This window comes from Jaculus jaculus, chromosome 10 (genome assembly GCF_020740685.1).
Source record: "Jaculus jaculus isolate mJacJac1 chromosome 10, mJacJac1.mat.Y.cur, whole genome shotgun sequence".
NCBI classification, from domain to species: domain Eukaryota; kingdom Metazoa; phylum Chordata; class Mammalia; order Rodentia; family Dipodidae; genus Jaculus; species Jaculus jaculus.
In genome coordinates, this window is record NC_059111.1 from 101108362 (window position 1) to 101131263 (window position 22902).

Sequence of the window (22902 nt, forward strand, 5' to 3'; positions counted from 1 at the left end):
CGGAACAGAGCTAGACCAATATGTCCATGTGGAAATGACTTAAGAGAAAAAACAACTGTCCCCTCTCCTTGAATCTCCTCTCCCAATATTCTCCAAGCACATCTCCTTGGCCTTGTAATCCAGTGTCATCTGTTTGCCTTCTGGGATGAGCATATACTCTCCTTTCCTTTTCTATACCAGCTTAGGGCCCATGGCTGATGTGGACTGCTCCAGAATCAGATATACCTTTGAAGTCCAACTCATAGCTGTGCTTTCCAGCCTGGAACTTCAGGGTGGCTGTCTGGGCATCAGCTCCTGGGGCACAGAATGCCAGGTAAGCCTTTTCCACATCACTGCTGCTGACAGTGGTCACAGGGTGGCCTGTGCCCTGTGAGGAGAGATCCAGAGACTTCATGGAGAAAAAAGCCACAGTGATAAGCAAAGATGCTGGTCATATCCAGCCATATTCCAGACATGCTTTACAGAGATGGTTCTCTAATAGGGGAGGAGGGGAATGCTAGGGAACAGGATAGCAGAAGACGGAGGTGTGGAGGTGACATGACTCTACTGAAGCTGTCCTGGTAAACAAAAGACAGTAAGTGCAGGTCTTGCTGAACAGGGTAACAAGAACATAAGCAATGGAAAAGAAGACATTCAGATTCCTCAGAATGGATGACCCAACTATTGAAATGACAGTGAAACATCAACAATGAATTCTCCTAAGCTGCTCAACTGATCAGTGCCTCTTCCCTTACTGTTCTCATTCCTTCCTTTAGTCACACTTCATTCTTCCTCTATGTGGTTTCTTTTTCTCGTCCCTTGAAGGACTCATCTCTCTTTTTTATACATATATTTTATTTTTATTTATTTATTTGACAGAGAAAGAAGTGAGGGGAGAATGTGCACACCAGGGCCTCTAGCCACTGCAAATGAACTCCGGACATGTGTGCCCCGTTGTGCATCTGGCTAACGTGGGTCCCGGGGAATAAAACCAGGGCCCTTTGGCTTTGCAGGCAAACACCTTAACCACTAAGCCATCCCTCCAGCCCCTCCCTTTTTTCAGTTATTTCACCTCTTCCTTTTTCTCTACAATTACCTACCAGACAACTAGTATTTGGAGTTGGGCTTACTGAGTTTGAAAGCTGCTTTCTGCTATAGTTTGGATATGGTTTGTTCCCCAAGGACTCAGGCTCTGGAGGCTTGGTTCCCAAGAGGTAGGGCCTAAGAGAGGCTGGTTAGGTTACTTAGGGCATGCCTTCCAAAGAGACTGATGAATTAATGCCCTCCAATAAAATCACCGGAGCATAGGAAAAGGGGAAACTCCCAATGTTGGCTGTTGGGAGGATAAGGTCCCCAAACTCAGAGCCTAACAATTCAGCTTAAGACCACCCTAGGAACTTACTCTTGAATGGGTTGCCCTCAGGACTCTGTATCATCTCAATGGGATTGCCCATGTCCCCCAAGAAGTCAGAGAAACCACCAAACAAAACATGACAATTGCTTTTTCCAAGTGTGTTTCTGGTCTCAAAATCTTATGACCAAGAAAGCCAGATTCATGGAGCAGGATCATCCAGCTGTTCCCTCATGTTCCTAATCCAGCTGAAGAGGTTATCTGAATGAGGCCACACACAGAGTCCAGGGAAGGACAGGCAGTGGGAGAAGAAGAGCAGCAGGTAAGAAAAGGCTGGTGCTATAGACAAACAACAGAAAGAGGGTGCCAGTCAGTGAGGCCAGTCCTGAGAGTGACCAGCTCCAACTAACCAACACTGGGGGCACAACATCTTCTCCTTTGATGGCCCCTTCCTATTTCTGGAAGACCTGCTATGTACTGGGGGGGGGGGGTGTACATCTGTAGCAAAAACAAAAAACTGCCCTCCTGGAGCTCACAACTGAATTTGGCCAGAAAAAGACATTCTGAGTATAGTTAAAAAGATGAAACCAAGCCAGGCATGGTGGCATATGCTTTTAATCCCAGCACTTGGGAGGCAGAGATAGGATCTCTGTGAGTTCAGGCCCAGCCTGAGACAACATAGTGAATTCCAGGTCAGCCTGAGCTACAATGAAACCCTACCTTGGGGGAAAAAAAAAAAAAAAAAAGATGGAAACCAGAGCCAGGAGTGGTGGCACACGCTTAATCCCAGCACTTGGGAGGCTGAGATAGGAGGATCACCATAAATCCAAGGCCAGTTTGGAGCTATAGAGTAAGTTTCGGGGCAGCCTGACAAGAATGAAACTTCCTCAAAAGAAAAAAAGAATTAAAAAAAAGAATTAGAAAAGAAGAAACCAAAGCTTCAACATACCAACCCAGAGTATAAATACCATCAGCCCCACAGTTCAATTTCCACTGTAGACAGGGACCTCTGCAGAAATAATTCTCTCCCTACACTTGTACTTTCACAAATCAACAGAACCCCCGCCCTTGATTTCAACCATCTTGGACACCTCAAAATAATTGACAGCAGCAATTATCTGATTTGGATTCCATATTAATTTCCAATATAAATCAATTGTTTGACTTTGCTACCTTATATAGTTGCGGAAATGGACAAGAAACACAGTTTGAAAAGCTTTAAACTTGACATTGCAACCACACACACATACACCTTATGTTCAGGTACCATCTTCCAAGTTCTCTATTAACAAGTAAGCGAAACCTCTTTCTACCTTGTTTAACAAAATCAGTGAAGGAGAGTTGATCTCATATGTTTTGATCATTCAAACGAGCTCCAAGTATCTAGTTTCTGCACAAAATGTTTCTTCATAGTCTGTGTGTTTATGTTTGGAGTGGCTCTGCCCTTTTGGACAAAATACTCACCCACTTTTCCATTGCACTTACTTGTCTTCCATATTCCTGCCAAGAACTAAACTCATCTTTCCAGTACCAAGCCCAGTCAGTAGTGAGGATGAAGTATGGGGGTTTAGTGACTGAGGAAGCTGTGGAGAGGCGGCGGGCTGGGGTACTCCCAAACCTCATGGACTTGAAGTCTAGACTATTAATATGAAAGTTAGTGGCTGACTCAGCAAGCACAATCCTGCAAAAGAAAATGAGAGGCAGGTTAAAATTCCACCAACAAAACAACAGGTCCCTCAGATTCCACTGATGAAAAGATATGGCTCCCCAGGCGTGGTGACGCATGCCTGTAATCCCAGCACTGAGGAGGCAGAGGTAGGAAGATCGCCATGAATTCAAGGCCACCCTGAGACTACCCAGTGATCTCCAGTGGGAGCTACAGTGAAACCCGACCTCAAAAAAAAAAAAAAATATATATATATATACACACACACATATATATATATATATATATATATATATATATATATATAGCTGGTAGATGCAAATATTAAATGTGCCATGTACATTTTAAAGAAATACTTCCAAAAGTGGAGAAAACTGCTTTTCAAGACCTATTTTGCTGTGTGAAAAACAATAAAATCAGAGTAATACCAACATGTGGAAACAAGACACCATAAGAAAAATTTAGCTGAAATAAACAAAATCAGATCAACAGAGGCTAAAAACCAGCATTCTCAGATATAAACATATATACAGTGTTTTTAAGAATGAATTAAGGTTGGGCAGATGATTGCTGTGGATATAGTGGTTGCTGTGCAAGTGTGAGTGCCTGCATTTAGATAACCCAAATGCCCATTAAAGCCAGATGCAGCAGTAAACTTGAGACTTTGACTCAAACAAGGAGGAAGGCAAGGACCAACACCTCCGACCTCCACACATGCATGTTCACTTACACACACGCCAAAAATGAAAAAACAATTAGATGGGCTGGAGGGATGGCTCAGCAGTTAAGGTGCTTGCCTGCAAAGCCTAACAACCTGGGTTTGAGTCCCCAGTACCCATGTAAAACCAGAAGCACAAAGTGGCATATGCATCCGGAATTTGCTTGCAGCAGCTAGAGGCCCTGGTACATCCATATTCCCTCTCTGCTTGCAAATAAATAAATAAATAAATAAATAAAATAAATTGAGTACCCAAAATATGAAAAAAATGAATTAAGAATTAAAAACCTATTAAAAAATGACCAGGTAAATCTAAAGAAAAATTAGAACATTTAGAAATAAGTAATATAGGGCTGGGGAAATGGATCAGAGGAACAGTGATTGCCATGCAAACATGAGAGCCTGAAAGGTTCTGAGACTGCCTAATTCAATCTTCAGAACCCACATAAAAAGCTGGGCATGGCCACATAGGCCTGTACCCAACCTCATGGGAAACAGAGAATAGAGGATCAATGAGGATCACTCATCAGTCTGTCTAAAAAAATGGCCATACTGGGTTCAGTGAGAGGCTCCATCTCAAGGAAACAACGCAGAAGAGTGATAGAGGATGACACGAATATTCTTTGGCCTTGCTGCATGTGCATAAGGAACATGAATCTGCACACTTAAGTACATATGCTATATACATACATACCCCCCCCCAAATAAGTAATAGTATGAATTTTAAATTCATAGACAGGTCTCACTGAATCTCAGGTGAGGCTAAACTACTGGACTAGGATACAGAGAAGAAATCCCCTCAGTGCAGCAGAAAGAAAAAGAATAAAAGAAAAGTTAGGAGAATAAAATAAAAAGTAAGGAATTTCACTATGCAGCCTTAGGGTGGCCTAGAACTCTCAGCAATCCACCTCTACCTCCCAAGTGCTGGGATTAAAGGCTACAAAAGTGAGAAATTTCAAAGTAACAGAAATTGATGAGGTCAGAGCTAAGAGCTCAGGAAATAATCATGTATATAAACAGAACATACCATTACATAAGCTAGTAATTTCTCTCTAAACTGACAACAGTCAATGTAATTTCAACTTAAAACACAGTGGGTTTTTTTTGAAAGCTATTAAGATTTTTAAGTCCCTAAAGAATAAAATGACAAAAATCAAGATAATTAAAAAAACAACAACAACAGAAAAAAGACAAGAAAGTAGTTTTGTCTCACCAGATGTCAGAACTTAACAACACAAACTCTACCAAGTGAGGTAGTGTGTACTGATACATTCAGGCACTGACCAGAAGCCAGAAAGACTAATAGATTGGCCAATCCAGTGACTATGAGGCACTAAAAGCAGGTGTGGTATTTGATACCTAATCTGAAAATGAGCTTGGAAAACTGAGGTAGGATTGCTGTGAATTCAAGGCCAGCCTAGGTTACAGAATGAGTTCCAGGTCAACCTGGGGTAGAATGAGACCCTGCCTCAAAAAAAGAAAGTATGTATGTATGTATGTATGTATGTATGTATATACATATATATTTATTTATTCTTTCTTTATCTGCCTCTTTCTCTTTTTCTCAAGTAAGTAAGTTTAAAAATATTTTTTAAAAAGCTCAGCAGGGCACGGTGGCATGCATCTTTAATCCCACTTAGGAGGCAGAGGTAGGAGGAGGATCATGGTGGAGTTTGGAGCCACCCTTACACTACACAGTGAATTCCAGGTCATCCTGGGCTAGAGTGAGATCCTACCTCAAAAAAAAAAAAAAAATAGTTCAAATTTAAACAATAAACAGCAATTGAGCTATATGACTTTATATTAAAGTCTGAAATTTCACAAACTATCAGCTCTCACTTTCCTGCCATCTTCTCCTTTCTCATAGTTCCTCTCTGAAAGGAGAGGAAGATGAGAGAACAGAGCCAGCAAACTGTCAGTATAAACATGAGCTTCCACCTCTAGATAAGGCTGCTGAGAGGGTAAGAGTGTGGCTATATGTATATATGTGCACGTGGGTAGAACATCAGAACTAAATGCTCTTAGCTGGGCGTGGTGACACATGCCTTTAGCCCCAGCACTCAGGAGCAGAGGTAAGAGGATCACCATGAGTTTGAGGCCACCCTGAGAATCCATAGTGAATTCCAGGTCAGCCTGAGCTAGAGTGAAACCCTACCTTGAAAACTAAACTAAACTAAACTAAACTAAACTAAACTAAACTAAACTAAACTAAATGCTCTTGTTTAAACTCAACCCTTACACTGCACACAAAAGGCAAGGCACAAAGCAGAGACAAGGGACACATTTCCTACCTGTTTTTACTGGGATTGCTATACGCTTCTTCAATGAGCTCCATTTTGTCGAAATCCTTCCATTTGCCTCCATCCAAGTACTGCCATCGATATGGCAAATGGAAATGAACTCTATAGCACTTATCTAAAACAGAAACATAAGTAGTAAGACAGCTTGACAATAAATAGCATAGCCTCACCATAGAAGTGTCAATAGGAATGTGCTGACTGCTGACGGAGAATACTCTGGAAAGTTGTGAGGAAGTTACTTGTTTTGTGAGTGTAGTCATACCTGAGCACTTACATATTGAATCTTTGATTATACATGTCTTCCTGATCTTTTTTAAAGTTTTTATTTATTTATTTGTGTGTGTGTGAGAGAGAGAGAGAATGGGCATGCCAGGGCCTCTAGCCACTGCAAACAAACTCCAGATGCATCTAGGTTACATGGGTACTAGGAATTGAACCTGGGTCCTTAGGCTTCACAGGCAAGTGCCTTAACCACTAAGCCATCTCTCCAGCCCCCTTACATTAATCTTCAAAATATGCATGTTGATGGGTTATATATATCCTATATGAATTTCATTTCATGGGTGTTGAGAAAGTGATCACAAGATAATTAGTCCCACCTCTATAGGGACAGTGAAACTCCTCAATATTTCTATACACACAGCATGTGGATGGACGATTACATCAGAGATGAAGTCAAATTCAACCAGAGCAGCGCCTGGTGGGTCAGTCGTGTAATCTCAGCTACTTGGGAGGCTGAAGCAAAAGGATCACAAGTTCAAGCCACACTGTGAGGTCAAGGCCAGCCTGGGCTAGTTAGAATAAACTACAAAAAATCAAGTAGGGGCTGGGTGTGGTGGCACACACCTTTAATCCCAGCACTTGTGAGGCAGAGAAGCAGGAGGATCACTGAGAGTCCAAGGCCACCCTGAGACCACATAGTGAATTCCAGGTCAGCTTGGGCTACAGTGAAACCCTACCTCAGAACACAAAAAATAAAATAAAATAAGTAGGGCTGGAGAGATGGCTTAGCAGTTAAATGCTTGCCTGTAAAGCCTAAGGACCCCGGTTCGAGGCTCGATTCCCAGGACCCACGTTAGTCAGATGCACAAAGGGGCACAAACATCTGGAGTTCGTTTGCAGTGGCTGGAGACCCTAATGTGCCCATTCTCTCTCTCTCTCTCCTCTGTCTGTTCTTTCTCTCTGTGGCTGTCTTTCTCAAATAAATAAATAAAAATAAAACAAAATAAAATTTAAAAAAATAAAGTATGGCTAATGAGATGGCTCAGCAGTTACAGGCTCTTGATTGCAAAGCCTACTGGCCTGGGTTGGTCCAGGTTCAATTCCCAAGTACCCATGTAAAACCAGATGCACAAACAAAGTGGTGCATGCTTCTGGAATTCATTTGCAGTAGTAAGAGGTCCTGGTATGCTCATTTATTCCCTATTTGTAAATAATTAATAAATAAATGCCATGTAGCTCAGTGGTAGAGCACTTGATAGCATGTATAAGGCCCTGGGCTTAATCCTCAGTAATTTTTTCTTTTAAGGAGAAAATGAAAGAACAGGAGAAATAAATCTATCCCAACCTAGACACATACCTTGATGGTAGCTCAATGTGGTTCCAGGCACTGAGATGTTTTTCTGGCTGCTAAGAGACTCACATCTTCCTCAACACATACACAGCTCTGACCACCAATATCCACATTCCAACCTTGTGCCTCCTGAGTTTTCTCCTGAGGGCCCACACCCTCAACTGCCCTCACACTGCATGCGCTTGCTGCCTGCCTCACCCTTGCTCATGCTGGACTGCCACCTGGAAGGTAACCCATACCCCTGCCTTCTCCTTTATTTATTTTAAATATTTTTATTTTTATTTTATTTTTGCTATAGGGCTGGAGAGATGGCTAAGTAGTTGAAAAGATGCTTGTGAAGTCTGCTGGCCCAAATTCAATTCTCCAGTATCCATATGAAGCCAGATACACAAAAATGGTGCTGATTAGCACCTGAAAATAATATTAAATATTACTAACCACAGGAGAACACAAATCTCAATGAGATGCTACTACTCACTTACCAGAATGGCTAATATTTAACATACAATCAATATCAAATGTTGGCAAGGAAGTGGAGTAAAAAAACTGCTAATAGGAAAGTAAAATATATTTATTTTGTAAGACAGTTTGACAGTTTCTTATAATGTTTAAGTCTGTATCATATGTCTTTACTTCTAAGTTTTTACCTAAGGCAAATGAAAACCTATATCCACATGAGAACTTGCAGATAAGTATTTATAGAAATTTCATGAATAAAATACAAAAAGGTTGGAAACACAAATGTTCACCAAATACGAATAGATAAACAAACTGTAGTCAATCCACGCAGTGTAATACTAGTCTGCAATAAAAGGGAAAACACCTTTAATAGGCTAGCATGAGTGAATCTCAAAACTGTGCTGAGTGAAAGAATCTAGTCACATACTGTATGATTGCATTCTGTATGATTTCATATATATGCAATTCTAGAAAAGGCAAATCTAACTTACAGTTATCAAAATGTAGATCAAGCCAGGCATGGTGGCACAGCCTTTAGTCCCAGCACGTAGGAGGACTGCTGTGAGTTTGAGGCCACCCTGAGACTATATAATGAATTCCAGGTCAGCCTGAGCTAGAGTGAGACCTTACCTCAAAAAACCAAAAAAAAAAAAAAAAAAAAAAATAATAATAATAATTTTTTTAAATGTAGATCAAGAATTTCTAGAGTTGGCAAATTGAGGAATAGTGAGAATTAAAAGTATAAAGGGCATTTTGGAGCCAGGAAACTAACTATTCCTTATCTTCATTATACTGATGGTTAACTGGGCATAAATATTTATCAAAACTTAACATTATGAATTTTATTTTATTTAAAAAATTTATTTGCAGATATGTGTGCATGCATAGCAAGGTTTTTGGTGCTGCAAATCTGGCTTTATGTGGGTGGCTAGAAAATTTAACCCAGGCCAGTAGGCTTTGCAAACAAGCGCCTTTAGCCACTGAGTCATCTCTTCAGACCCTGAATATGCATTTTTTAAAATTTTAATTTATTGACTTATAAGAGAGAAAACAGAGAAAGATACAGAGAATGGGCACACCAGGGCCTCCAGCCTTGCAAATGAACTCCAGACACATGTGCCACCATGTGCATTTTGCTTACGTGGGTTCTGGGGAATCAAACCTGGGTCCTGAGACTTAGGAAGCAACCATGTTAACCAAGCCATCTCTCCAGCCCCCAACTATGCATTTTAAATGGATGCATTTTATCATGTATAAATTATGCCTCAATAATACCAACCTAACAATAGAAATATATACATGTATACATGCACATATTCTTTGACCTAGAGTTTTATTTCCAGTACTCAACCTACTTGTATGTGCAATGCACTATCACCATAACTAAATAATAAGCAGTTGTTTTATTTATTTACTTTTGTTTTTCGAGGGAGGGTTTCACTCTATCCCAGGCTGATCTGGAATTCACTATGTAGTCTCAGGGTGGCCTTAAACTCACAGTGATCCTCCTACCTCTGCCTCCTGAGTGCTGGGATTATAAGTGTGCACCACTATGCCTGGCTAAACAGTTGTTTTAAAAATGAGGTAGACTAGGCTGGGAAGATGATACAGTTGTTAAAGGCACTTGCTCTACAAACCTGCTGACTGGAGTTTGGATCCCCAGTGCCCATATAATCTGAAATCCCAATGTGCCTGCAGTAATGAGAGGTAGTCAGGCAATCTCCAGGCTCTCAGAGCCAGCCAGTCAGTCTGGCCTTCCCCCAGCAGCAAAACGCCTATCTCAAACAAGGTGGAAGGGAAGGACCAATACCCCAAGATTGTCCTCTGACCTCCCCATGTACACCATAGCACATACATACCCATAAATATAAACACACATACACAGTCAGCACTATCATCATACACACACACACACACACACACACACACACACACACACACATATAAATAGAAACAAATAAATAAATAAATAAAATATTAAATGAGGTTAAAAGGAGGCTGGAGAGATGGTTCAGTAGTTAAAGGTACTTGCTTGCAAAGTCTGATGGCCTGGGTTTGATTCCTCAATACCCACATTAATCCAGACGCACAAAATGGCACATGCATCGAGTTCATTTGTGGTGGCAGGAGGTCCTGGCATGCCCATACTAACTCTCAAATAAATAAATTGTATTTCTAAAAATTAGTTAAAAAGCCAGGTATGGTAACATGCCTTTAATTCCAGCACATGGGAGGCTGTGGTAGGGGAGTAGCTATGATTTTGCGGCCAGCCTAGGGCTACAAAACAAGTTTCAGGTTAGAGACAAAGTGAGTATGCAGATGAACTCTAAACACATGCATCACTCTGTGCATCTGGTTTTATGTGAGTATTGGTGAACCAAACCCAAGCCATCAGGTCTTGCAAGCAAAAACTTTTAACTGGTGAACCATCTCTCTCCAGTACAAGAATATAATTTTCTTTTTTAGGCTATTTTGAGGTAGGGTTTTGTTCTAGCCCAGGCTGACCTGGAATCAGTCTCAGACTGGCCTCAAACTCACAAAAAATCCCCCTGCCTCAGCCTCCCAAGTGCTGGGATTAAAGGCATGAGCCACCACACCTGGGTTTGGAAGAATATAAATTTTAAATGGTACATTTTATCATGTATGCATTATGCTCCAATAATACAGACCTAACAATGGAAATATTTATGTATATATAGCACATATTCTCCAAATGCTAGTACAAGTAAGTAAATGCCTCCTCCTCACTGAGATGTTTCCCAGTTTCAGAGACTTCCCTAGGCCTATTGTCACCCTTCATAAGTGACAATTACCTTGGGTCCCCCATTAAGCATCCCTGTTGTATGAAGCTCTATGACCTGGTACTCACTAGTTATGGATCCAAATAGCCATGCTCCCAAAAACATTCCCCCACAATTTCATTTTTAGAAATTCAAAGAATTCCTACCATCCTCAACTCCCCAATAAAGTAGCTTCAAAACTGGTTTGGCCAAAGTGGCAAGACGCACCTCTCTCCAGGGATATCTCAGAACACATGAATAAAAAGCAGTTACTCCTCCCATGACAGAGAAAAAGGACCCTCCTCCAACTTACCTTGAAAGCTACAACTTTTCCGGATATGATACAAGCATATTTGATCACATTCTTCCTGAGCAGGAGTGTTTGGGGACACAGAACCTGAATTGCCCCTTCTTTCTACAAAGAAACATCACAAAACATGTCAGCTTCTAGCAAAGCTTCTAATTTAAAATTATAGTAGTTCAAGGTACAAAAGGAGAATTCTTTCTCTGTACAAAAGTGGCCTAGGCAAGCTGACAGAACTTATCTTGCTAAAGATGAAAGTGCTCCCAGGCACATAGGTGGGCTCTGACTTTTGACGGAGAAGTTCTAGAGCACAAGACAACACATCTCCTTATTAAACACAGGACATCATGGAGGGTCTCTTTTCCAGCCAAGTCACTAGAAAAGAACTAATGGGAGGAGACACCCTATAAATTATATTTAGAAGCCAGGCATGGTAGCACACTCCTTTAATCCCAGCACTGGGAGGCAGAGGAAGGAGGATCATTTCAAGTTCGAGGCTACCCTGAAACTCTATAGTGAATTCCAGGTCAGCCTAGGCTCGAGTGAGACCCTACCTCAAAAAAAAATTATATTTAGTTCTATATAAATACTTGTTAATGAAGTCTCTAGAATTGGGTATTAATAACAAAGAAAAAAGTAATACATGGAAAGTTTTCATTTCCAAATGAAATCTCCTTAATTAATTTTAGGTTACTTGTAAGTGTTCTTAATAGGAAAAGAGCATGTAAGTGCTTTCAAAGTTGAACTTTCCTAGCACCATCCCAGTAAATCTTTACCTGTAAGAATATGAAACTCATTTATGACACCTTATTTATTATCATTTGTCATTGTGTTATGCATTTTCCCTTTTCAAGCTCCTCAGATATTCCACAGGCCGAGCCTCTAAACCCACGTGTGAGTGAGCCTAAAGCTCTCCTCCCTCTCTCTTCCAGAGCAGTGACTGATTGCTCTTGTGACCTGACTCCACTCTGCAGTGGCTCTTCTCCTCCTGTTCTAGAAAGGTCACAATCCAACGGACTCTCTAAACATCTGCTTAAACCAAAACTTTTCAACTTCTGGGCTTCCCACAACTGACAGATTAACAAAAGTAACTGAAGACAATATAAGGAAAACTAGATATAAGTAGGACATATTTTAAATAAGACAGTCAGATCAAATTAAGGTGGCCAGTGTCTTTTCTGGCAGCCTGGCACTCACCTGATACTTGAAGAGAACTATTAAGAATGGTAGCTATCGCTACAGCTAAACAGACCCAAGAAAAAGCTCACCACATGAAAAATACTCAGAAAGATACTAAATAAAGTATCCAACTACTCTGATTCACTCAACAAATGCTGAAGAGTTAATGTTGGCCAGGCACCTAAACAGGGTGCTTGAGAGAAGCAGAGAACAATGTGGGAAAAATTTATAATGAGGGGGAAAATTCTACTTATTCATGGCAGGAAGATGGCCAAAGTCAAAATTTTTAAAAATGCTTTTTTACATTCATTTAGTAATATTATAGAAGAACATCATCTAACAGATGTTCCGAGAACTATGTAGTATGGCATCCTAATTCTGGCCAGAGTCCCTCACTGAAAGGCAAGTTCTCTTGAGGGTGGAGAGGAAACAGCACAGGAGGAGAAGCTGACACCCCTATTTCAGTGATGATCAGACTCCTCTAGAATTAAAAATATCAACATCACCAATACCAATTGCATTGTCTGGAACATCTTATTTGACAGTGTCTATAATTCCACTTATCTTTACAACCTCCAACCTAGGAAAGGATCAACTGAATGTCACTAAAAGAAATCCAGCCTTTCCCAAAGTCACACATTCTATGCACTTACTGGCCCAGGGCCTGCAGCACTTCCCACCAGCCTTACCAGAAGGTCCCTGAGGGTCTGGAGGAGCAGGGGGCGCTTTGCTGGAGGCAGAGCCCTTGCTCTTGATGTCATATGCATTTCGGTAAATGGTGGGCAGCTTGCTCACCAAGTCAGCACTCATGCCCAACTTCCCCAGATTCTCAGAGTGAGAGAAATGATGGGATCTCTTACAGCTACTGCCAAACTTGCACTCTCCCTGTAAATAGTACTGGCAGATGTGGAGTTTGATACATTGCTTTTGAAAGGAGCATGAGCCAAAGGGTCCATCTCCTTTGTTGTAGTGTAGGCAGATCTGTTGACAGAGAGGGAAAAAGAGACATCAGCACAGGAAGGCTGCCCAGAACACACTTACTTCCCCACAGACTAGGCAAGAGTGAGAGGGGGCCTCACTGTTAAGGTGTGATTCCGTGTGCAAGGGCCAGACAGATCATCAAGACACAGCAGGTAGCATATTCCTGCAGCTAAAATATACTCAGAGAAGCCCCTCTCCTGGGAAGATCCATAGAACTTCAACATCTCATGAAGTATTTTATATTGACCCAGTAGCAGCCTCCTATCTACCCCCAATTTACCACACAACCTTACCAAATCTCACCTGCCAGCCTCAATTTCTTCCAACTTCCTCTTCTCAATTCAGTGTCAGAGAGACTTGGAGGGCTAAAGCATCTTAGAGAAGGCCAAATACCACCCCTTCATTTCTCAAGAGAACTTGCAGACTCAGACGTTCAACAGCTAACCCAAGTCACACAGCCATCTTTAGTGTTGGTGTTTGTTCAGTTGGACCGTTGGCAAAATTGTGTTGTTAGTAGTTTATTGAGGCAGTGTCTCATGTAGCCCAAGCTAGCATCAGATATATGTAGCCAAGGACAAGCTTGAATATCTGATCCTCTTGCCCACACCTACCAAGTGCCAGAATTATAGGCATGTGCTACCATGCCCAACTACAAACCTGCAACTTGAACTTTAATCAACTGTTCCTTTTTCTCTACTCTAAATATCTCAAGATGGAAACCGGCCAGAGATCAGGGGCATTGCGTGTTCCCAGAGGGCTACAGAAACAGAACCAAGTTTTTCATCAGCAAGGGCTCCACTGTAGAGAGGGAAGCCTCAAGAAAGCCAGACACCAGTTCTGCCCCTATAGATGCTTGACCCTGGCAAGTTACTCATCAGCTCTGTAGTCTAGGTTTTAATCCTTAAAATGGGAATGATGCCATCTATATTGGAGTTGTGAGAACTAACTAGGAAACTATGAAGGGTACATAAAGTGGGTACCAGCTACTCTTCCAGGACTTTCTTGTCCTCACTCATCTTCAGTACTCCAGAATAGGCACCATATATTCCAAGAAGTTCTTCCCCAGTGCCCAAAAGTCAGTGCCCCACACCTAGACTGTGGATTCTCCCAGCACATCTTAAACAGCACCTGGAAAGCATCTTCTGATCTGCTTGTGTCACCCTTTAGTGGGCCTCCTGGAAGGGCAGAGCAGGGTCTTTTATCTCACAGTCACCAGTGCCTAACCCATAGTGGACATTCCAGAAAATTTAGGGGGATTAAATCAACATTGATTTTCAAAGGGCAAAAGTAAAAGAAGTTGCTGGGTATGGTGGTTCCTGCCTTTAATTCCAGCACTCAGGAGTCTAAGGTAAAAGGATTGCTGTAAGTTCAAGCGCACCCTGAGACTACATAGTGAATTCCAGGTCAGCCTGGGCTAGAGTAAGACCCTGTTTGAAAAAACAAAATGAGTAACTTCTTAAATGACTAATACAAAAACATTTTTATTAAAATATGCCAATCTAATTTGTAACTCAAACCAGTAGCAGCACCAAAACTTCCCACATAACCCATGGAAACATGCTGCTCAGATCTACTGGAGAAACTTGAGGCCCAGATGCTGTCCTGTTCACACCAGGGCCTTGCCCAACATGATGGAATACAGCCTTGATCCTGAAGCATGCTGGATCTGGTGAGTGACAGCATGTCTTCAGTAGTAATCACTGTAGCTCTAGTAATGGTTCTTGGTCAGAATGGGGTCCTCAGCCTCTCATTAGTCATAATTTCCCACCTTCCAACTATCTGGCCTCTCTTCTATTACTTGCCAAAAGTCTCCCTTCCCCACCACTGCTGACCCTCTGACACTCACTTCTGGCAAAAGCCAGGGGTCGTTCTGAAACAAGAGTTGGCATAGCTCATTATAGGTGAGGTGGTCAAGGCCGTGAGTTTTCAGCACACTCTGGTTGTGATCAGACTTCAAGTTGTGACTATTCCTACAGTTCTTCCTGCAAAGAAGCAGAGGTGGTGTTACAAGCTAAACCATGCCTCCCCCAAGCTCCTGTGTTAAGAATGCCAACTCCCAGAACTTCCAGACAATTGTATTTGGAGACGGGGCATGACAGAGGCAATTAAATAAAAATGAGGTCATAAGGGTAGCCCCAGTCTAGTAGATTAATGTTCTTATAAGAAAAAGAGATTGGGGCTGGAGAGATGGCTTAGCGGTTAAGCGCTTGCCTGTGAAGCCTAAGGACCCCGGTTCGAGGCTCGGTTCCCCAGGCCCCACGTTAGCCAGATGCACAAGGGGGCGCACGCATCTGGAGTTCGTTTGCAGAGGCTGGAAGCCCTGGCACGCCCATTCTCTCTCTCCCTCTGTCTTTCTCTCTGTGTCTGTCGCTCTCAAATAAATTAATTAAAAAAAAATTAAAAAAAAAAAAAGAGATTGAACACTAGGAGTGGTGATACATGCCTGAAATCTCAGCACTTGGGAAGTTGAGGTAGGAGGATCATTGTGAGTTTGAGGCCCACCTTAGCTACAGATCAAATCCAGGTCAGCCTGAGCTAAAGTGAAGCCCTGCCTTAAGTAGAAAGGAAAAGGAGGGCTGGAGAGAGTTCAGCAGTTAAGGCACTTGTGTGCAAAGCCTAATGACCCAAGTTCAATTCCCCAGTGCCCATGTAAAGCCAGATGCACAAGGTGGTGCATACATCTGGAGAGTTCGATTGCAGAAGCTAGAGATCCAGGAACACCCATTCTCTCTCTGTATCTCCCACTCTGTCTCTCTCTGCTTGCAAATAAATAAAAAAATTAATTAATAAAAGAAAAAGAGAAGAGATTGGGACATAGACCCACAGAGAGGGAAGAAGATTATATCACAACTTAGTAAGAAGGTGGCCACCGGTAAGCCAAGGAGAACTATCTCAGAAGACACCAACCCTGCTGATTTCCAGCCTCCAGAACTGTGAGAAAAATAATTTTGTTGTTGTTTAATCTACCCAGTCTAGCCAGGTATGGTGACATACACCTGTAATCCCAGTACTCAGATGACTGAGGCAGGAGGATCATAAGTTCTAGATCAGCCTGGACTTTAAGGCCCGTGAGGGAAGGGGGAAAGGGATGAATGAAGAGGGGAAGAAAGGACAGGAAAGCATCACTCAGTTTAAGGCAGGCTTCAGAGCTAGTGAAATCATTCTTCATGACGTTTCTGGACTATTTCTTGACATGACTTACAAACACTAGAGATAACCCAGATGCCTATGCAATAAAATCATAACATTTATTTATCAAGAAGAGAAGGGACTAGGGTCTAGGGCCCAGAACACCTCTGAGCAACTGATGAGAATGGCAGGGCCCATCATTCAGAGGCATCAGCATACTGGCCACTCAGCAAGCACATAAACATGGGCTGGAAAACTGGGCAGGGTGCCTCGTGGCACCAGGTATGTATGTATGTACACACACCCTCCTCTGAGCCTGGCCATTTTTCAGCCCACCCTCCATGCTTTCGAGCCACAAATACTGGTGAGCACTAGCTATGAGCCAGGCGCTGGTACTCCACCCAGAGAACACAAAGAGAAATCTTCAAATGACTTCCTGGGTCATGAGGACCTAGAAGATTCAGGCAAATAATATTTGCTTGATACAAACACTGTCATACTTGATCTTTCATGTCAAAAGAAAAGAGACAAGTTCACACTTCCTACTAGCTCTTCCATCTTGGTCAAAGTTAACTTCCCTCCTCTACCACAGACCAAAAACCTTGAAATCCTTCTTGACTCTTCTCTCCCAGCTGGTAGAAGCAACAGACGCAAAGTAACTGGACTATGGAGTGGAAAGTTCAAGATCACCTGTGGTGAAAATACAGCTGCACTAAGGCAAAGAGGCCCTGTAGCCAGTCTGGGCTGGGAAGAACTTGGGGGAGAAACCAGGAAAGGCTATTATTGGAAAGCATAAAACCCTAAGCCAAATATTTAAAGGGTTAAGAAAGCAGGCAAAAGCTGGGCATGGTGTCGCACGCCTTTAATTCCAGACCTTGGGAGGCAGAGGTAGGAGTTCAAGGTCAACCAGGTCAGGCTGAGTTAGAGTGAAACCCTACCTCGGGGAGGAAAAAAAAAAAAGCAGGCAAGCTGGGCATGGTGGCACACGCCTTTAATCCCAGCACTGAGAAGGCAGAGGTAGAAGGATTGCCATGGGTTTGAGGACACCCTGAGACTACATAGTGAATTCCAGGCCAGCCTGAACTAGAGTGAGAACCTACCTCAAAAAAGAAAAGAGAAAGAAAGAGAAGAGAAAAGAAATAAAGAAGCAGGCAAGAAGAAAGCAGGATGTCGTAGGCAGAGAGGCAAATGAATTGGTGCTGCCAAAGCCAAATACACCTAATAACTGCAACGATGATGACAAGGACAACGAAAACTTATAAATACTATGTCTACAGTGTTAAGACAAAAGGAGAGAGCGGAGGGGAGAGGAGAAAGAACACAGGAAAGGAGTGGGGAGCTAATTCTCCTAGCTGATTGGACTAGCTTCCAGACAGGTAATCTCAACACCCTCCTCTAGATCAGCATCTACACCACTACCCAAAACATCTTCCTGAAACGCAGATGGTTACTCTCTCCTGCAGGGTGAGGCCTACATTCTTTAGCACAGCCTCAGCAATTCATCTCTCAAATTTTACTAATCACCTTCTACAAGGAAGTGCTGGGAGACAGCCAGCGAGGACGGAGGTAGCTGGTGCCTCTGGCCTTATAGAGTTTATTACATTGAAAAGGGGAGGAGGATAGTGAAATGATGGGGAAACAGTGAAATATGATGGAAGAATAAAGAGAAAAAAATGGAGCAAACCTGGAAGAGCATTTCAGGCTGAGCAGGACCACCGAATGAACCAAAGCTGGGGTGGAGGGTGGCTGAAGAACACACACACACTGAGGACAGTGCCTGGAGAATGGTGGGAACCAGTTTCCTGTGCGGGGGCGGGGCGCGGGAGGACAGAAGGAGCTTACTGACTTTCTTCTTTTCAAATTTTTTTCTGTTTATTTTTATTTATTTATTTGAGAGTGGCAGAGAGGGAGAGAGAGAGAGAAAAAAAAAATGGGCGTGCCAGGACCTCCGGCCACTCAAACGAACTCCAGACCCGTGCGCCCCCTTGTGCATTTGGCTAACGTGGGTCTAGGGGAATCGAGCCTCGAACCGGGGTTCTTAGGCTTCACAGGCAAGTGCTTAACCACTAAGCCATCTCTCCAGCCCTTGATTTTCTTTTTTTTCTGTTTTTTATTATTATTTATTATTATTTTGGTGTTTCAAGGTAGGGTCTCACTCTAGCCCAGGCTGACCTGGAATTCACTGTGTAGTCTCCAGGTGGCGTCGAACTCACATTGATCCTCCTACCTCTGCCTCCCAAGTGCTGGGATTAAAGGCATACACCACCACGCTCAGCTTTTTAAAATTATTTTTATTTATTTATTAGAGAGAGAGAGAGACAGAAATGGGCGCAACAAGGCCTCAAGCCACTGCAAACTAACTCCTGACTGCATGTGCCCCCTTGTGCATCTGGCTTAGGTGGGATCTGGGGAATTGAACATGAGTCCTTATGCTTTGCGCAGGCAAGCGTCTTAACGGCTAAGCCATCTCTCCAGTGCCCCGTTTTGATTTTTTCATGAACAGGGCAAGAGACAAGTGGCTTGAGGCTTTCAAAGCTTCCTTTAAAAAGCTGCTGGCGAAAGCCTCCCAGGGTCAGTTAGCTCTGAGACACAGGGCCATCCTGCGGCCTCAGCTTCCCCTTTCCAGAGCCACAGTCCCTTCCCAGTGACCACGCTCTATGTGAACTGAACTACTAGGTCCGAATCCTTCGCCAGGCAGATGATGTGACAGCAGCGTGCACCGACCTGAGAGTCCAGAGAGAAGTCTAGGAGGGGGACCCCCCCCCCATCCGAAAAGAGCGGCAGCGGAGGTGCCTTACCCGGCCTTCAGGAACTTGCAGGCGCCGTAGATCATGAACCTGCAGAGGTGCAGCTGCGCGCAGAGCCCCGCGCAGCCGGTCTTCGGAGCCTGGTGCGCGCGGCACAGGCGCAGCGACGACACGGCGAGCACCACGCGCTCCGAGGCCCGGGTCCCCGCCGCCGCCGCCGCCGCCGCCGCCGCACCCCGGCCCGCGCCCTCCCGCGTCACCACGGCGAAGCGCCGGCGGTCCCGCAGCAGCCGCTCCAGCGCATCGGGGCTCAGAGCCGTTCGCAGGCGGCGCCGCAGCTCCGTCCACTCCAAGGCGCCCCCGGCCGCGCACAGCACCTGGATCACCTCACCGACGGCCGCCGCGCTGGCCTGGGCCATGGCTTGTCTGACGGCGACGAGCCGGGGACTCCCGAGTGGACTCGAGCTGGACGGGGAATCGAAACCGAAAGCCGCTCCCCCCCGGGGGCACTGGTGAGCGGAGAAAACAGAACGAGTGGAGCCTCGGCCACGCCCACCCCGAGCCGGGCTCCCAGCTGAGCCGGCCCCCGCCGCGCCCTCGCTCCCCTCAGGGCCTGCAGCTGGGCGCCCGCGTGCGCGTGCGCGTGCTCGCTCGACGGCGGCGGCCCGTGTGCGCACGCGCGCGCGCGCGCGCGCGGCTCACGCCCCTCGACGTGCGAGCCGAGGCCCTGAGGGCCGACCGCGCCTCTCACCACCCACCCGGCGTCTGAGGGAAGCCGGGGTCATACTCCCTTGTGTGAGGCCCTTCAGAAAGCCGGGGAGAGCCCACCGCAGCTCCCTGGACGTTTCCAGAAGGCTCCGCTGTCCACCCGCACGTCCACCGGGTTTGAAGCTGGCCGTCGTCGACGGACCCGGGGCCCACCACCACCAGCCCGGAACGAATAATGGGAGCTATCACGCGGGGATTGCAAGGTGGGTCTCCCCGCGTTGCTTTAGTTTCGGCAGCACTTGTAGTGGATTCCTTCTTTTCTTTTTTGAAAATTTATTTTATTTTTGTTTATTTATTTGAGAGAGAGAGAGAGACAATGGGCACTCCAGGGCCTCCAGCCGCTGCAAAGGAACTCCAGATGCGTGTGCCACCTTCTGCATCTGACTTACGTGGATACTCTTCTTTTCTTTTCTTCTTTAAGTTTATTTATTTGTTTGCAAGCAGAGAGAAGAGAGAATGGGCGCGTCAGGGCCTTCAGCCACTCCAAATAAACCCCAGATGCATGTGCATCTGGCTTATGTGGGTCCTCGGGAATCGAACCTGGGTCATTAGGCTTTGCAGGCAAGCGCCTTAACCGCCGAGCCATCTCTCCAGCCCAGGATTCCTTATTTTCAAGTGTAAAATAGGACTGCATACTTGAAAAAAGAAAAAAAAATCTGTCTTTCCTTGCCCCGATGAATAAAGATTGAACAAATATGCAAACATGTTATTTTTCAGAGGAAAGAACTCTTTTAAGTGTTCTCTGCGAGTTTTCATAAGCATATTTTATTTATTTGAGAGAAAGAAAAAAAAAGAAAGAGAAAGCATGGCATGCCTAGGCCTCCTGCCACTGCAAATGAACTCTAGACACATGTCACTCTGTGTCTGGCTATACATGGTTTCTGAAAACTCAAACCCAAATTGTCAGGCTTTGCAAGCAACAACCTTTTTCTTTTTAAACATTTATTTGACAAAGAGGGAGAGTGTGTGGATGAATGGGCGCTCCAGGGCCTCCAGCCACTGCAAACGAACTCCAGATGTGTGTGTCCTCTTGTGCATCTGGCTAAAGTGAGTTCGGGGGAATTGAACCTGAGTCCTTTGGCTTTGCAGGCAAACGCCTTAACCACTAAGCCATCCCTCCAGGCCACAAGCAGCCACTTTTAACCACTGAGTCATCTCTCATTATTGGTGAATAGCTATTCAGATAAGTATGACCTTTGACCCTGCAATCTGCCTTCCAGCAATCATCCAGAAGCAAAAGCAACTATAAATAAGCCATGTGTTTACAGAGAGAGTAAATAGCACTGAGAACAATATGGTGGACCTTTATACAGACTACTTATAGGGAGGTGAACTCTTTCCAGAAAAGGTCTGCAGCTGCTGCACCTACTTCCAGCAAAGCTGATTCACTGGTAAAACTCCTGTGATCAGAGGGATGGGATACTGCAACTCAGAGCCAAACTATGTTGGGCTGCCTTTAGCCCCTTAATAGCCATTTATTGCCCACTTCTGTGTCTGAACTAACATCCTGGTGACTGTCAGTTGATCAGGTGTAATCCTTTTGGAATATACTAACAGATCCCCAGCTTCCACCAAGCCAAGAGCTAAGAATGCCATCAGATAGCATCTGAAGGCTATGGTAGAGATTTCCCCACCTGTCTACCTGACGGTCTGCCAATGTATTTGAAAAGTGCCTTGATGTATGACTTTCTTTTGTCCTGTAACTATTAAACCTTCATGAAATTGTTAACATGTTGGGAACATGAAGTTAGGGTAGCCTGTTGCTTGGGCCATGGTCACTCCTCTTTGACTCCAGCATAAGTTCTTATCCCCTTTGAAGTTATATGCATTGACAATAGTTTTAACAAGCATACATTTACAATGTCTTTGACCTATAAGGGCATTCGAAAGGGGATGCTAAGTGACTGTATAGAAATGTCCCAGTTAATACCAAGAAGCTGTGCGTGTGTGTGTGTGTGTGTTTGTGAGGTAGGGTCTCACTCTAGCCAAGGCTGACCTGGAACTCACTCTATTTCCAGGCTAGCCTCAAACTCACAGTGATCCTCCTACCTCTGCCTCTGGAGTGCTGGGATTAAAAGTGTGCCCTGCCAGTAGGATATATTTTTTTAAATTTTTTATTTATTTATTTGAGAGCGACAGACACAGAGAAAAAGACAGAGGGAGAGAGAGAATGGGCGCGCCAGGGCTTCCAGCCTCTGCAAATGAACTCCAGACGCGTGCGCCCCCTTGTGCATCTGGCTAACGTGGGACCTGGGGAACTGAGCCTCGAACTGGGGTCCTTAGGCTTTACAGGCAAGCGCTTAACCACTAAGCCATCTCTCCAGCCCCAGTAGGATATTTTTGAATGAGCATAGAAGAAACTGGGTGGACACAGCAGGCTGGTCTTAGGGAGCAAATTGTAGTGATATAGGTTGGCTAGGCAGATGTTAAGTTTGGAGGTCATTGAAAGACAAACCCAGCCTCCCTGGCAACAGAAAAAGAAACATCACGACTGCTGTTCCATGGAATTGAAAATACCATACAAAAGGGAAGAGGATGGAATCCTTCCCCCCCCCCCTTTTTTTTTGGACAGAAAGCTAATTTGAATTTTATCTCTCTCTGGCCCTGGGTGGGGACATGTCATTCTAAACTACCCAAAACATTATGTAATGGGGGAGGGAATTGGGGTTATGGGGTGCTTTCTGGAACCCCAAGCCCTGAGTTCATATCTGTAAACTAACCAAAGAATTGACAATTCCAGATTCAAGAAAATGATTTTTAAAATACCACATTTTATTCAGATCTTACAAAGGAATGGGGAAGGGAGAAAACTGGGAAGTGAGGGAAGATAAAGTAGGGAGAAGAAAAGTATATCATGTGGAGGCCAGGAGCCAATGTAACTGAACATGGATCTTGGGGGGAAAAAAACACAACAAGGGATTTTAAAAATGTGTGCTTCCAAGGTGGCACATGGGTCTGAGTTTGTTTA

General features: G+C 44.1%; 1 protein-coding gene and 1 long non-coding RNA gene across 3 annotated transcripts in view; one reads left to right on the forward strand and one right to left on the reverse strand.

Annotated features, from left to right (window-relative positions):
• Parp12 (poly(ADP-ribose) polymerase family member 12) overlaps positions 1–19723 on the reverse strand; it is a 33163-nt gene extending 13440 nt beyond the window's left edge. Inside the window, exons 1-7 of the mRNA XM_012949334.2 lie at positions 19218–19723; positions 15137–15272; positions 12999–13290; positions 11140–11241; positions 6006–6129; positions 2816–3011; positions 226–367 (exon numbers count right to left, since the gene is read on the reverse strand). Coding sequence (XP_012804788.2) covers positions 226–367; positions 2816–3011; positions 6006–6129; positions 11140–11241; positions 12999–13290; positions 15137–15272; positions 19218–19585 — 1360 coding nt within the window. The 5' untranslated portion in view covers positions 19586–19723. The remainder of the gene's footprint in view (positions 1–225; positions 368–2815; positions 3012–6005; positions 6130–11139; positions 11242–12998; positions 13291–15136; positions 15273–19217) is intronic.
• A 165-nt stretch (positions 19724–19888) lies between these two features.
• LOC123463996 overlaps positions 19889–22902 on the forward strand; it is a 68091-nt gene continuing 65077 nt past the window's right edge. For both annotated transcript variants that reach the window (XR_006639288.1, XR_006639289.1), the window contains exon 1: positions 19889–20137. This is a non-coding gene — a long non-coding RNA (uncharacterized LOC123463996). The remainder of the gene's footprint in view (positions 20138–22902) is intronic.